The following is a 16,126-nucleotide window of genomic DNA, read 5'->3' as shown; positions in this document are numbered from 1 at the left end:
TGACATGATATATAAAACTCTTATATAGTAACATTTTCTAAGACTTTCTATGAAACACTTCAAAGACTGTACCATTGGAAAGATCCTTCAGTTCTTCTCAAAATAATATATTTTATCAAAAGCTAGTGCATGTCCCTTATAGACTACTTATATTTTACAACCCCCTTGATCCCAAATTATTATATTAATATGAAAAGCCACAATAAAAACACAATAGTAAGAAAGGTCTAACTTGCCAACAAATGTAAGAATACCTAAACATGCTTTTGACAACAAAAACCTCACTTAGCTGTCTTAATTAGAGGGAAATTTATTGAACAGCACATATTTGTCTCCAAAAACCAAAGAGAAAAAGTAGACTTGGGAGGGACTAGAAAATCTAAAACTGGAAAATCTACAATAAGGTCATTCTTTTGGTACCTTCTTTTTTCTTGTCTCTCAGTAAGTTGTCGTTCTGTATTTCTACCCAGGTGTTTAGTCATTCTGGTTACGTTCCTAACAAAGAGACTATATTGTATCTGGTTTCTAAAGCCAATTTTTTTTAAACAGAGAGAATCAGATTAGCCCAGCTAGGATCATCTTATTTAAGTGTATCAAATCACAGAGCAAGGTGGGTCATATAAAATAAATGCGGCTGCAACAGTACACTTCTGCTAATGACAGGGAGAAGTTTCCAGAAAAAGATCAGGTGGGCCAGACACCACAAACGGGAGATCTATAACTTTACAATCTTGAGATAATCTGGTAATCACCAAATAATGCTCATATGGCCGGGCACGGTGGCTGACACCTGTAATCCCACACTTTGGGAGACTGAGGTGAGGGGATCACCTGAAGTTAGGAGTGTGAGACCAGCCTGGCCAATGTGCTGAAACCCCATCTCTACTAAACATACAAAAACTAGCTGGGCATGATGGCAGGTGCCGTAATCCCAGCTACTCAGGAGGCTGAGGCAGGAGAATCACTTGAACAGGGAAGGCAGAGGTTATAGTGAGCCAAGATTGCACCATTGCACTCCAGCCTGGGTGACAATAGCAAAACTCCATCTCAAATGTAACAACAACAATAATAATAGTGCTCAAATATGTTATATAATGAAGATAATAAAAGGAGCAGAAAAGTCTTTAAGTTTGGGGAAAATGTAGTCTTTCCCACTTCATGTTATTTTGAAATAAAGCCATGCATTTTTTGCAGACACTTCTTCATTTAAAACTACAGGCTTACAGGTAAGCGTAAGATAGATTAAACAGAATATGGACTAATAATCACTATATTATCACTCAGGAGGATAAGCATGCTTGTTCTCTAAGCATCAAAAGTTTAGGAAAAGCGTCTGGAAAACAATGAAACAGAATGGGAGTGGAGTCTTCAAATCAACAGCTTGTGATTTTGAGAAGTTGATAAATTGAACAAATATGACTTTTCAGTAACCAGTAAACTTGAAAGTTATATTCATCAAAATACACATGATAAAAGGAGAATAAATATGAAAAGAAAGAAAATGCCTAATCTTAACTACGAAAATGAAATCAGCAACATCTTAGAAAATTTATGTAGACCAAAAGACATAAAAGAGACTTAATAGATTGAGAAAGAACTAAACTTTATCCTAAATACTCTGAAAAATCTACAGATTCCTAATTGAATCCAAAACAATTTACAAAGTTGGAGTTTCCCTCCCGTCATTTACAGTGTTCAAATACTCAGGGATAACAGACTTCAGGAATTTGAACTCATTTGTCCCAGAACCTCCCGACAGACACACCTCGTACTGGTAGCTCTGGGACAGGGTCCCGGTGCCGCTCACGTCCACCAGATGCCCCGGAAAGGGACCCTCGGGCACCGAGCAGCGACCCACCGACGCCGCCCTGCTCCTCCTGCACAGCCGCACCGCCACGAACAGGAGCACCGAGAACAGGAAGAGCGACGACACCGAGGCCAACGCCACCACCAGGTAGACGGTGAGCGAGTCGGCCTGGGCCTGGGCCGGGGCCGCCTCCGGGAGCGGCAGGTAGGGCTGGGAGAAGCCGTCCACCAGGAGCACGTGCAGCGTGGCGGTGGCGGTGCGCGGGGGCTCGCCATTGTCCTTGACCAGCACCACCAGCCTGTGCTTGGCCGCGTCGCGCTCGCTCAGCAGCCTGGCGGTGCGCACCTCGCCATTGTGCGCCCACACGCCGAACAGCCCGGGCTCCGTGGCCTTGAGCAGCTGGAACGACAGCCAGGCGTTCTGGCCCGAGTCGCCGTCCACCGCCACCACCTTGCTCACCAGGTAGCCCGGCTCGGCCGCCCGGGGCACCAGCTCGGTGCAGGGCGCGGAGCCGTTCTGCAGCGGGTACAGCACGAAGGGCGAGTTGTCGTTGGCGTCCAGCACCAGCACGCGCACCAGCGCCTCGCTGCTCAGCGCCGGGGAGCCGCGGTCTGTGGCGCCCACGCGGAACTCGAACGCCTGCAGGGCCTCGTAGTCCAGCGCCCGGAGGGCGAACAGGTGTCCGTTGTCCGCGTTGATGGAGACCAGGGAGGCGAGGGGCAGGTGCGGGTCCTGGGGCGGCAGCAGCGAGTAGGTGACCTGGGCGTTGCTGCCCGAGTCTCTGTCTGTGGCGCTGACGCTGCCGATGTGCAGGGCGGGGCTGTTGTTCTCGCGGACGAACAGGGTGTAGGAGGTTTGTGTGAAGGCGGGGGCGTTGTCGTTGACGTCAGAGATCAGCACGGTTATGCCGTGCTCGGTTTTCAGCCTAGGAGTCCCCAGGTCCGTGGCTGTGATGGTGATGTTGTATTCGGCTCTAATCTCTCTGTCCAGTGGTCCTTCTGTTAACAACATGTAGAAATTCTCAACGGACGGTTTCAGTATGAATGGAACATCATTTTGAATTGAGCAAACTATTCTTCCATTTTCCCCGGAATCTCTGTCTTGAAGGCTGAAAAGAGCTACCGTGGTCTCGGGAGAATTTTCGGGGATGGAGCTTCTGAATGAAGCCATGGTCAGTTCTGGGGCGTTATCGTTGATATCTACCACCTGTATTTTGACAGTGCATTTTCCAGAAAGACCTGCCCTATCAGAGGCTTTAATATCTACCTCATATGCCACAGTTTTTTCAAAATCTAATTTTCTGATTATTTTAATTTCTCCCGTTCGTTCATTAAGTGCAAATGTCTTGGAAATCTCTTCATCACCATAAAAAAATGAGTAGAATATTTCACCATTAATTCCCATGTCTAAATCTCTAGCAGAAACAGTGGCAACAAGGGATTCCAGGGGGCTGTTTTCTGAGACCTGCACCTGATAGAGTGGCTGTACAAACTCAGGTGCATTGTCATTGATGTCCAAGATTTCAATGAGGACCAGAGCAGTCCCAGTTCTGGGAGGAGCCCCACCATCTACTGCCATGAGAGTTAACCTGAGCTCAGACTGCTCCTCCCGATCCAGGGCTTTGTCCAGAACCAGCTCTGGGTATTTTCTGCCTTCACTGCCATTTTGGGTGAGAACGTGGACATGGGAGTTGGGGTAGATGATGTAGTTTTGAATGTTATTGATGCCCACATCCAAATCTTGTGCATTTATCAGAGGAAATATAGTTCCTGGAGGAGTATTTTCCATGATTTTCAAAATCATTTCTCCTTCTGGGAACACAGGGGAATTGTCATTTATGTCACTGACCAGAAGTTTAAACCTATATATCTCCAAAGGTTCTTCCAGTAACACCTGGAATTGCAGCACACAAGGCTCAGTGGTGCCACACATTTCTTCCCGATCCAGTTTCTCATTTACTTGAAGGTCTGCGGTCTGAAGGTTTAGCTGAAAATATTTTTTGTTATTGTTAAAAATAACCCGAGCCCTCCGCCGGGATATTTCTCTTACTCCTAGCCCTAGGTCCTTTGCTAGATTGGCCACAAAAGAACCGCTTTCTGTTTCTTCTGCTACAGTATAAACGTTCCTCTCCGCGCAAGTCTGAGACAGCATAACAAAGAGAAGCAGAACTTGCCTTAGTTTAGGAAAGCGCTCCTTTTCAGCTTCCATTTCTTCAACACCAACAGCCTTCAGAGTCCGGATGCTTGTGTTGTGTCGGTAGGCAATCGGCTCTGGGAATAAATCTTTGCCGCAACGGCAATTTTCCGGTAAGAAAGTCTCTTCTCTTTGATAGATCTATACGTGACTGTCTGAATTGTAACCAGAGACGTAACCATCTGCAAGCCTGTTTTCCCGCAGCCTTAGCTTACAGCGCCACCATGTGTTGTACTTAAACCTAGTTTGCTAAGTATTCCACAAAACATGTTTTCTACTTCCTCAGAGTTGTGCAAAAATCATGGATTATATATACGGGATGGCTTATAAATTAAAATTTTGCCTTCTACTATCCTGTGAGATTATGAATGTAGAAGTGGTAGCTGACCCTTTGGGAAATGATGCAAGTGCAAAGTTAACTAAATTTCTTTATTCAACAAATACTTATGATTTCAGATTATGCGCCAGTCCCTGTACTAAGTACTGCGAATACAAATCCCTTCTATGTCCTCATGGAGCTTACAATATAATGTCTACTATGTTGTATAGTGGAGGCTCTGGGGAAATTAAGCAGGAAAACGTGTGTACTTATCAGCCTAGTCCTAAAAAAAGTATATATCCCATTAAACTCTTAACTCACTGCTAGCAGAGTAGATGAAGAGATTCATTCTCACATTTTAGGAATATAAACTTAAGTGATGTACTAGCTAAAGCTAGTTGATTATGCAAACTCAGTAGGTAGCTTAAGGAGTTGTGGATAACTTATTTGTGAATATTGTCTAAGAACTGTGAGCTTGTTATGTTGACTTGTTACATTATCTAAAATAATTCATAAAGAGCATCACTGTTTATTGTTAATACTGAGATACACACATGTTGAAGGTGAGAATCAGTCACTGAGATTTTGAAGAGGGAGACAGCCAAGATCACTGATAATAATGGCTGCAGTTAAAGTAAAAAGTAAAATGCAGAAGAAAATAAGTTCACCTGAAATAGCTGGTTAAACTTATTCCCAGCTAGAGAAGATCTCAACTCATTTTTAGTAAGCAATCACATATCTCTTGTGAATTCCTTGGAATCCTGAAATGCTAGCATGGAATTGAAATTCTCTTACTTCTAAGGAAAAGGAAAACATCTTGGGGTCTTCTCAACTGCACCAACTTTAGACAATGTTTTACTCACAGTGTTTAACTAACAGACACTACTATATGTTCTGGCATTCTAATTAGCTAACTGTGAAAACTAGCTAACTGTGAAAACTCAAGATGAACCAAATTCTAGCTAACTGTGAAAACTCAAGATGAACCAAATAAGAATTGTGTGTTTCATATTGGTTTAATTTTCTTAAGGTATAAATCACTCAAATCAACATTCTATTTTAGAATGTTTCCTTCTATACAAACAAAATTGATTAAACTTTCAAAATAAGAGAACATGCCAGTCACGGTCAAAGTCTGATGGACAATTTTCCTTACAGAAATATATTGGTCATGGATCCAAATTCATTATTATGAATTTACATGTCCAAGAAAATGTTTCCTGAATGTCTATGCAGTTTTGAATATTAATGGGATAGAAGCTTGTACCTATGTCAGTAACCTAATGGATCAAAGTTAGTTTTTCATTTCCATTTTTCATCTCTTGGATACATTTTCTTCTTTCTAAGATCTTAGCTCCTAAGCTTGGCAGATACTTAAATTTTTTTCATTAGGCTTTCTAGCAATAGAGTATATCAATCAAATAATATTTATTTCTGTAACTGAAATCATGAATCAAACCATATGTTCTATAAATTGGGACTATTTATGGAGCCAAAAGATTTTGTATTATATGACAAAAATAATTCTGTTCACACTGAGCTCAGTAAATAATTTTTAAATGAAAGAGTCTGCTAAGGAGGGTATGAGGATCCTGAGAAAAGACACCCAACCCATAACAATTTCAGCGTTGTTATTATTTTCATACTAAAAGTATTATTTAAAAAGTAATCCTGGGACACATAAAATAAAGGAGGGAGACTTAAGTTAATGAGACATTTCATAAAGTCCTTTGTAGCATTTATCTGCTGAAAGACCTCATAAATTATTTACAAATTTAAATTTTGTTACATAAGCCTCTAGTATAGATTTGTTATCTCTAAGCTTGTACATCCTTTATTTCATTCATTAAGTTAATATTAGAAACATGAAGTAAAAGACCAGGGTTTCATGGTCTAATTGAGTACTCAAGGTTGTACATACCCTTCAAGTCTCTTTTAATTTCAAGAATTCCCCTTGAAGACAGGTTAAACAAAAGAATTTTGCTATTAGCAATGGAGTCTGAACCCAAGAGCAAGTAGACACTGGGGACTTAGGAGGAACTGGACTTAGGTGGACAGGTCTAGAACTAAGTAGCTATCTTAGTCTCTATTGTTTCCTAGGCTTCTGCCTCCTCCTTTCACTTTTACTCTTTCCTTCCATTTTCTCTCCTTTTTCTTTCTATCTAGAAACCATTCTCAGCTTCCAGTTACACAAGTATAAACATGGCTACCTCAGCCTATGCTTAACACTTACTCAGGAGGAAAAAATGTTGAATTATATCTCAATCACAAATTTAGGGGATTGGAGAATGTTGCTATTCTAGCTGAAATCGAGAATCTATCACAGGACCAATAAAAAATGATCTGGGCTCATGCCTATAATCCCAACACTTTGGGAAGCTGAGGTGGTAGGATCACTGGAGCCCAGGAGTCCATGACCAGCCCGTGTGACTTGGCAAGACCCCATCTCTTTAAAACAGGCAAGCAAGCAAGCAAACAAACAAACAAACAAAACAGAAGAAGAGGGAGTGAGAAAAGAAGGCCTACAATGGAATAAGCAACACACTAGTGATCACTTCTCTTGGGTAGTATAGAGAAGTTCTCAGACAAGAAAGGAGCATGAGCTGTATATATATATATATATATATATATATATATATATATATATATATATACATATGGGGGAAATATATATATATGGGGGAAAAAACCCTAAGTACAGGAAAAATTTTCTGCAATGTTTGCCAGAAAAGTAGAATGTAAAGATTAAAGATTTTTTGAAAAAGAAACTTAAACTAGGTAACATTTTTAAAAACCGACCTAACCAGATAACAAGCAATTATGTTTTGATTCATATCATGTCTGTAATAATATTCTCAATCATATAAAAACTGTTTGGGTTACAGGATCCACAGTCAGAACACCTAGAAATATGAATGAGCCCAATGTGCAATTAAACTTGAAGGAAAAATAATGTGTAAGTGAATTATGTGAATATATTATTTGAGGTTGCATTTGGGAACAAAGAATAAGCAAATTCCAGCTCTCTCAATTTTTTCACAGTTAATAAAAACAACAAAAAATACTTAAATTTTTTAGTGAAAACTCTTGAGTAAAATGAAGTTACCCAAAAAAAACTACGTAACAATGAATAAGATGTCAAAGAAATACACTCATTCTAAAAGTTCTGCATCATAATCAGATCCCTAATTGAATTCTATGCCATTCAGAAAGGTGAGGCTTTCTCCATTTGGCCTCCCCGGGGCACTAGATTGGGAATTATCGGCTTCAGAAACTTGAACTCATCTGTCCCGGAACCTCCTGCCAGGCACACCTCATACTGGTAGCTCTGGGACAGGGTCCCGGTGCCGCTCACGTCCACTAGATGCCCCGCAAAAGGGCCCTCGGGCACCGGGCAGCGACCCACCGAGGCCGCCCTGCTCCTCCTGCACAGCCGCACCGCCACGAACAGGAGCACCGAGAACAGGAAGAGCGACGACACCGAGGCCAACGCCACCACCAGGTAGACGGTGAGCGAGTCGGCCTGGGCCTGGGCCGGGGCCGCCTCCGGGAGCGGCAGGTAGGGCTGGGAGAAGCCGTCCACCAGGAGCACGTGCAGCGTGGCGGTGGCCGAGCGCGGGGGCTCGCCATTGTCCTTGACCAGCACCACCAGCCTGTGCTTGGCCGCGTCGCGCTCGCTCAGCAGCCTGGCGGTGCGCACCTCGCCATTGTGCGCCCACACGCCGAACAGCCCGGGCTCCGTGGCCTTGAGCAGCTGGAACGACAGCCAGGCGTTCTGGCCTGAGTCGCCGTCCACCGCCACCACCTTGGTCACCAGGTAGCCCGGCTCGGCCGCCCGGGGCACCAGCTCGGTGCAGGGCGCGGAGCCGTTCTGCAGCGGGTACAGCACGAAGGGCGAGTTGTCGTTGGCGTCCAGCACCAGCACGCGCACCAGCGCCTCGCTGCTCAGCGCCGGGGAGCCGCGGTCTGTGGCGCCCACGCGGAACTCGAACGCCTGCAGGGCCTCGTAGTCCAGCGCCCGGAGGGCGAACAGGTGTCCGTTGTCCGCGTTGATGGAGACCAGGGAGGCGAGGGGCAGGTGCGGGTCCTGGGGCGGCAGCAGCGAGTAGGTGACCTGGGCGTTGCTGCCCGAGTCTCTGTCTGTGGCGCTGACGCTGCCGATGTGCAGGGCGGGGCTGTTGTTCTCGCGGACGAACAGGGTGTAGGAGGTTTGTGTGAAGGCGGGGGTGTTGTCGTTGACGTCGGAGATCAGCACGGTTATGTTGTACTCGGTTTTCAACCTGGGTGTCCCCAAGTCGGTCACGGTGATGGTGATGTTATATTCATTTCTGATCTCTCTGTCCAGTGGGCGCTCTGTTACCAGAGCGTAAAAATTCTTGAAGGTAGGCTTCAAGAGAAAAGGGATGTTGTCCTGAATTGAGCAAACCATTCTCCCATTGTCTCCAGCGTCTTGGTCTCGTATGCTGAAAACAGCGACCACCATCTCAGGCGAAGAGTTTTCCGGTATGGGGCTAGTAAGAGATGTCATGGCTATTTCTGGCGGGTTGTCATTCATATCTACAACCTGAACTAAAATGCTTGCTTTTCCGAAAAGGCCCCCACCGTCAATGGCCTGAATGTTTATGATATAAGATTGAATAATCTCGAAATCTAGAGGTGCTTTTAAATAGACTTCGCCAGAAATTGGGTGGATTTCAAATGTTTTCCGTACATCTCTTGAGACGTGGGAAAATGAGTAAGACAGTTCTCCATTTATTCCTGCATCTAAATCTGTAGCAGATACCTTGATCATCAAGGAGTCCAGAGGGCTGCTCTCAGGTACATGAACCTCATAGACTGGCTTCTCAAATTCGGGGGCATTGTCATTGATGTCCAGGACCACAACGTGAATCAGTGTAGTCCCAGACCTGGGCGGAGACCCACCATCTACGGCTGTTAACGTTAAATTAAACTCAGCCTCCTTTTCTCGATCCAGGGATTGGTTCAGTACCAACTCTGGGTATTTTCTGCCCTCATCACTGTCTCGTAATTTAGTTTGGAAATGGGGATTGGGGCTTATTGTATAGTTTTGAACACCATTCTTTCCCACATCCAAGTCCTGTGCACTGTCTATTTGGAATAAGGTTCCTGGAGCAGTACCTTCAGAGATTTTTAGAAGTATGTGATTGTCTAGGAACGTGGGAGTATGATCATTTATGTCTTTCACCAAAAGCTCAGCCCGAGAAAATTGCAAGGGATTTTCGAATAACACCTGGAAATGCAATACACATCGCTCTGTGAGATCGCAAAGTGCTTCCCGGTCCAGCTGCTCATTTAAGAGCAAGTCGCCATTCCGTAGATCCAACCGCAAATAAGGTTTATAGTCGTCAAAGATGACTCTGGCCCCCCGTGCAGCCAGGTCTTCCACATCCACACCCATGTCTTTCACCACGTTGGCTATAAATGTGCCGACCTCCATTTCCTCTGCTATGGAATAGCTCCAGGTCTTAGAACACACCAAAGACCCTCCCAGGAAAACAAAGAAAAGCAGCACTTGCCTTGTCCGCTGAGCTCTTCCCTTTGCAGGCTCCATGGCTCCTTAGCTAAACGTCTTTCTGGCGAAAACGTTTCAACTCATTCAACGAGCAGCTCTGAAAGTTGCTCCTCTCGTCTATCAGCCCGGACCTTTGGGAATTTAGAAACTTGTAATCCTGTCGCGAAGGTGTTGATGGTGCTCTGCCTTTTGAAAGCCTCTTTTCTCCTGCGCTTTCCCAACGGTAAGGGAAACCAGCGCATCTGCAGTGTTATAAAAATTTCACCATCTTATCCTGCAGCGCCACCATGCGACTCTGCAGATTTTCAGGTTTTAGATAAAGTCAAATAAGCTTCAGACAAAATACTACTTTTTCTTGTGTGCTTGCTGATAAATTTAAATTATATTCTCCTCCTACATGCCTATTTTCCGAGTTGCATTTTTGTGATATGTGATGCTATTAACTACCTTTCCATCATCAGCCATAATCTGCTACAGCTATGGTAGACAGAAGAAGCATATTTAAGATGTAGACCCTGCCTCAAACAAGTTATGATCTCTCTGAGAAGACAATATATTAAACAACTGAAGATAGTGAAGAATACTCTTACATGTAATTGGCTTAGTAAGCAAGAGATTTTTAGGAAAATTGAAAATGGGAATTAGAGATCTTAGCTCTTTCAACAACTACCCTTAGAAAAGAAGAATGTCTTTGTGTACTTGAAAATGAACCTGGTATATGCAAATAGTTGCTTTGAAGAGGTTGGACATTTTGAGCTGGGTAACTGGTATCATTTATTTAGGGATACTCAGTAGGAGACTTAGCTGGCAAGAGTAGAAAATAAACGCTCAAAAGTAGTGAGTAGAGTCAAACATTTCTAGTTTTTAACCTAAAAGCAAGTCCAGTTCAACATTTAAAAAAATGTGAACAAATTGGACCTCAGTTTAGTTGGGAAACTGAATTTCATCAATTGCAGACCCAGGCTTTCCAGAGGCACAATTCTAAATATATTTATTTATGTATTAATTAATTGGTTTAACAGATATTTATTGAGAATATACTTTGTGCAAGGAATGGTCATAAGTGTTAGGGATAGAATACTAAACAGACAGACATAATTCCTGCCATGCAAGAGGGAGACAGAAAAATGACCACATATTTTAAATAGAGCACAATGAATTTCATAATAAAGAAAGTTTATGCTATTAAAGGGCATAGATGATGGTTATCTAACCAGAATTTGGAAATGCAGGACAAACTTTCCTGGAGAAAGCACATTCTAAATGGATACATTAAAAATTAGTAGGAGTACTTTAAACAAAAATTGGGTATGTAGTAAAATTGTTCAGGCATACTAAAAACATGATTGTGCAGATCCAAATAAAGAAGTATTTGGAGGAACTAAAATAAGATCAATATGGCTAAGACATAGAGCAAGAGGAGAGAAATGGTAAGAGTTGAAATTGGAAAGATCACCAAATATTTTGTAAGCTATGCCAAAGCATTTGGACTTTACACCAGTAGAAATGCAGAGTTGCGGGCCTGGTTTGGTGGCCCACACTTGAAATCCCAGCACTTTGGGAGGCTGAGGCAGGCGGATCATGAGGTCAGGAGATTGAGACCATCCTGGCCAATATGGTAAAACCCTGTCTCCACTAAAATACAAAGGATTAGCTGGGCATGGTGGCGAGAGCTTGTAGCCCCAGCTACTCAGGAGGCTGAGGCAGGGGAATCTGCTTGAACTCAGGAGGCAGAGGTTGCAGTGACTCAAGATTGTGCCTCTGCACTCCAGTCTGGTTACACAGTAAGACTCTGTCTCAAAAAAAAATGCAGGGTTATTAAAGGGATTATAATTAAAACAGAAAAGTGATGTGATTATGTTTCCACTTTTAAAAAAGGTTATCCTATTTTAGAGTTGAGAATAAATTCAAAAGGAATAAGATTAAAGGTGAGAGATTGATTACAAATGGTTACAATAATACAAGTAAGAGGAAATATTGGCCTCAACCAGAAATGCGGTGAAGGGGTTTTATTAGAATAATAAAACAATAGGGGATGGGGTGATAAACAGAGGGAGTGGGATAGAAAGGAATGAAGGTAAATGTACTTTGTCTTCAGGCTTAGGGAACTGAGTGAGTGTTGGTTCTATTAACTGATAAACACAGGAAGAGCAGAAGAAAGAGGAACAGATATGGAGCTGGAGAAGATATATGGTTTTTAGGAAGGGAACAATTTTAACTTAAAATTGTTGAGTTTGAGCATCCACATACATAGTTATATAAATTAGCTTCTATTACATAAATATAGTTAAGGAAAGACGTTTGGGCTAGAGAGTCACATTTGGGATTTACTGGCATAAATGGTGATTAAAGCCCTTCATGAAAGATACTAAGTTGCAGATTATAAGAAGTATATTTGTATTTGTGATTTCAGATGTGATGTAATTTTCAGAGACTACCATCTCCAGAGAGTGGCCATGGTCATAGGTTACTAGGCTAGAGTAGAAGTGAACGTCATTAGAGATGAAGAAGGCTAGACACAGAGAGAGGTCCCAAAGTCTTAGATCCAGAGATGTCGCAAGGGATGGGCAAAGAGGAAAACTATGATAAGTTACATTTAAGAGATAAAATGTCTTTACACTACTTTGTTCCTGTCATCTGGAATAATTTAAAATTCAACTGATATCAAGTTGATTTCATGCTCTCATTTAATGACTCTTAAATGCAAAGATCATTTAGGTATAAAGATTTACTAACTTCTTTCAGCACATTAAAGATTTACTACTTTCCGTTATTTTCCATTGCTACTGTTGAGAAACATGGAGCATAGCTGTTAGTCTCTCATGTGTTTGAGAGTTCAATGACCTTTTCCCTTGGCTTTTGGGGAAAAAGAAGAGTTTTCTCTTTCTTTGGTTTTCTGAGCTTTCACTATAATGTGTCTAGATATGGATATCTTTTAAATTTTATCCTGTTAGGTTTATTTAGGTCTCTTAAATCTGCTTATCGATGTTTTCATCAATTCTGAAGAATTCAAATTGTTATTTCTTCAACTATTGCTTCTGATACAATTTTTCTCACATCTCCTTGGGCTCTGGTTAAATGTAAGTTAAACTATTTCTACTCTGTCCTCTGTTTCTAATATTCTCTTCGGTATTTTTCATCTTACCAACTTTCTGACTTACATATTAGATAAATTATATCCTAATCTATCTTTCTGTTCTATAATTGTTTAGTTGTATCTAATTTTCTATCACATCTTTTAGTCCATTTAAAATTTTGATTATTATATTTTTTTCATTTCTAGGAGTTCTATTTTGTTATTTTCTAATCTGTCAAATTTTATAGTATTTTGTTCCCTGTACATCTTCAAGAATCACTTTTATTTCAATTAAAGTGCCTAGCATATTATAGACTGTGTCTGGTAGTTACAATATTTGAAGTGCTTGTGAGTTTATTTTTATGTTCCTTTTTTTTCCTGATGGCTCTCACTCATAGTGTCATGCTCCCTTGTGTATGCAGTTATCTTTGTTTATGTTAAGAACATAAAAAATTAGTTGTATGAATGATTTGAGGCTTAGAGTGAATAAACATTCAAACATTGAAAACTGTAAGAAGTCACATTCACATTCACTATAGAAAGTCACATTTCATAAAAGATCTGCATTTGATTCTATCACTTCCTGGGAGCACTACCTGTCAATGAGCACCTTAAATCAAATTTAAGGCTAAAAATCAAGATAAAGACTAAAAATCAAGTTCAAGGCTGAAATTCCCCCACAAGAGCTCATCCACTTCCAGTTTACTTTCACTCCAAGGGTTTGGCTTTTAGGGATCCATGCTTATTAATAGAGGTTCAAGTTTTCCAGGATTACCAAGAAAAAAGTAGATTTCAGGCTTACTTATGTCTCTGGGTTTCCTTTTAACATTAACTCTAATCTGACAATATATTACTGTCTTAATGGCAATTGTTTTTAGTGAAATCATTGGGCTACATAATTTTTATCATCCTTATTAAAAATATAGTGTCTCAGGGATATTGTTACAACTCAAAACGGCAAGCAAACTCTTAGCTTTCATAGTGTAGGGGCAACGGATCTTTCTGGGAGGCTATAGAAATAATATGTATTTTTAAACAACTTCAAATGATCAATACTAAATCAATTCTATAATGACATAATGAATTTAAACAATCTCTTGTAAGAGTCAACTATCATTGGCATTGGTATTCACTCTCACTACTTTCTGTACCCTTGTACCCCTATATATACATAAATATCTCCTTTTTTATATTCTCCTTCTCTTCCTTCAGAATATATATTTATATATTTGCATATTTCTATAAATATAAGATATTGTGTATTATATGTGTGTGTAGACACATATATATCACTGTATTATAAATCTCCATCTCTTTTTTTTTTAAAAAATTTGAGATTTATCCATGTGATTGCATGCTAACTCCTTTTGATCATTGCATAGTAATCCTTCACTAACATGTTACACATTTTATCAGTTACTTTACAGATGGATGTGTACTTGAAGATGAATATTCATCTTCACTTTCCCTAGATGAATATTCTTATATACTTCATTTTGTAAAGCTTTATGACAGTTTTCTGGCTTATATTCCACAATAGAATTGCTGAATTATAAAGTAAATATATATTAAATTTTACTAAATACTATCAGAAAGCTCTCTAAATAGGCTGCACATGTGATTTCCTATTATCCCACTTGATATTACCCAAATCTCTCATCTTTACTAATTTTAGTGTGTGTTTCATCAACTAAACATCATTTCAAATTATTTTCAGACTTTCTGTTTTTCCTTTTCTTCGATTCCTTTTTCTTTGTCTTAAAAAAATCCTACTCTCTCTCCTGGTTTTGTTGGTGTTGTTGATTTGCAAGAGTTATTTGAATAATGTAAATATTAATCTTGTCAGTTAAAATACTGCAGGTGGCTTCTCACTGTCATCTGTTAGTTTGTCTGTGCTATCCTTTAATTTTGAGAAATCCACGTAACTAACAATTACTTTTTACAATGAAAAGTAAAATCAGTGAAAATTGCATGAAATAGAAGAAAAAATTTCTAAGGAAACTGGAATTTGTTTCACCTATTTCACAATGGCAAGTGAAATTCTATTATATCCACACTACATCCTAGTTATCAAAATGTCTATCTATAATCTTCTATTGAACTTTCTTTTAGATCTGAGATATAATTTGTAACACGATGAGGCATCTATAAACCATAAATGCCTACCCATTCCTTCTTTGTAGGCGTCTGAGAGAGGCCACAAAGTATTAATGATGTTTTATCTTTACTCAATAATTAATGGGAAAGTGAACTTAAATCATTTTTTTAACAGTTTAAATCTTCATTTCAATTTCTTATGATGCTCTTGTTTTGTGCTTGTCTGATAGAAAGTTATTTTACCCAGGATAAGCCCCTAAACTATTTTCTGTTTTAGCAATAAACAATACAAAATTAAAGCTAGTAAAGAGGGTGTGCTTTGAGAAAACTAGGCAGGGTGCAGTGGCTCATGCCTGTAATCCTAGCACTTTGGGAAAGCAAAGCAGGTGGATCACTTGAGTTCAGGGGTTTGAGACTAGCCTGGGCTACATGGCAAAACTCCATCTCTTCAAAATATACAAAAATTTAGCTGGGCATGGTGGTGGGTGCCTGTAGTCTGAGCTACTTGGTAGGCTGAGGCAGCAGGATGTCTTGAGCCCAGGATGTCGAGGCTGCAGTGAGCCAAGGTCCTGCCACTACACTCTAGCCTGGGCAACAAAGTGAGAACTTGACTCTCAAAAAACTAAAACAAAAAGCTAGCTGAGGTGGGAAGATCTCTTGAGACAACGAGTTCCAGACCACACTGGGAAGCATGGCAAGATTCTATCTGTACAAAAAAAAAAGAGAATTAGCAGGTGGCCTGTGCTGTGGTCCCAGCTACTCAGGAGGCTGAGGTGGGAGAATCACCTGAACCCAAGAAGTCAAAGGTGCAGTGAGCCATGATGGTGCCACTGCACTCCAGCCAGGACAATGGAATGATACCCTGTCTCAAAAAACGTAAATAAATAAAATTAAACTAAGAAAACCAAAGAGTAGCAGCAAGGCCGAGAGCATTATAAGACTCTTACTCTGCAACGGCATTATCAAAAGAAGTAATTACAGAAAAAAAATACTTAAGAAGTTAATAATTTCCAGTGTGACCACTTTAGTTTCATCATAAAGTAAATTTTTGAAAAACTATTAAGGCTCTCCAGAACTGAAAATGAAGGGATAGCATCTTTT

At 40.6% G+C, this 16,126-nt stretch overlaps 2 protein-coding genes across 2 annotated transcripts; both read right to left on the bottom strand.

Moving 5' to 3' along the window:
• Positions 1–1,635: 1,635 nt before the first annotated feature.
• Positions 1,636–6,925, bottom strand: LOC101030991 (protocadherin beta-15-like). The gene has a single exon (XM_039472966.2). It carries the CDS (start codon positions 4,013–4,015, stop codon positions 1,658–1,660), a length of 2,358 nt encoding a protein of 785 aa, XP_039328900.2. The 5' UTR covers positions 4,016–6,925; the 3' UTR covers positions 1,636–1,657.
• Positions 6,926–6,970: 45 nt separating this feature from the next.
• Positions 6,971–16,091, bottom strand: LOC101030667 (protocadherin beta-18). Its single transcript, XM_039470341.2, has one exon. The coding sequence runs from the start codon at positions 9,889–9,891 to the stop codon at positions 7,525–7,527; it is 2,367 nt and encodes a 788-aa protein (XP_039326275.2). The 5' UTR covers positions 9,892–16,091; the 3' UTR covers positions 6,971–7,524.
• Between the last annotated feature and the right edge of the window lie 35 nt (positions 16,092–16,126).

The sequence above is a fragment of the Saimiri boliviensis genome, chromosome 1 (genome assembly GCF_048565385.1).
Source record: "Saimiri boliviensis isolate mSaiBol1 chromosome 1, mSaiBol1.pri, whole genome shotgun sequence".
In the NCBI taxonomy this organism is placed as follows: domain Eukaryota; kingdom Metazoa; phylum Chordata; class Mammalia; order Primates; family Cebidae; genus Saimiri; species Saimiri boliviensis.
This window is presented reverse-complemented; position numbering and strand designations above follow the sequence as displayed.

Coding starts and splice junctions, on each gene's coding strand:
- LOC101030991 (XM_039472966.2), bottom strand. CDS start 4,015: ATGGAAGCTGAAAAGGAGCGCTTTCCTAAACTAAGGCAAGTTCTGCTT.
- LOC101030667 (XM_039470341.2), bottom strand. CDS start 9,891: ATGGAGCCTGCAAAGGGAAGAGCTCAGCGGACAAGGCAAGTGCTGCTT.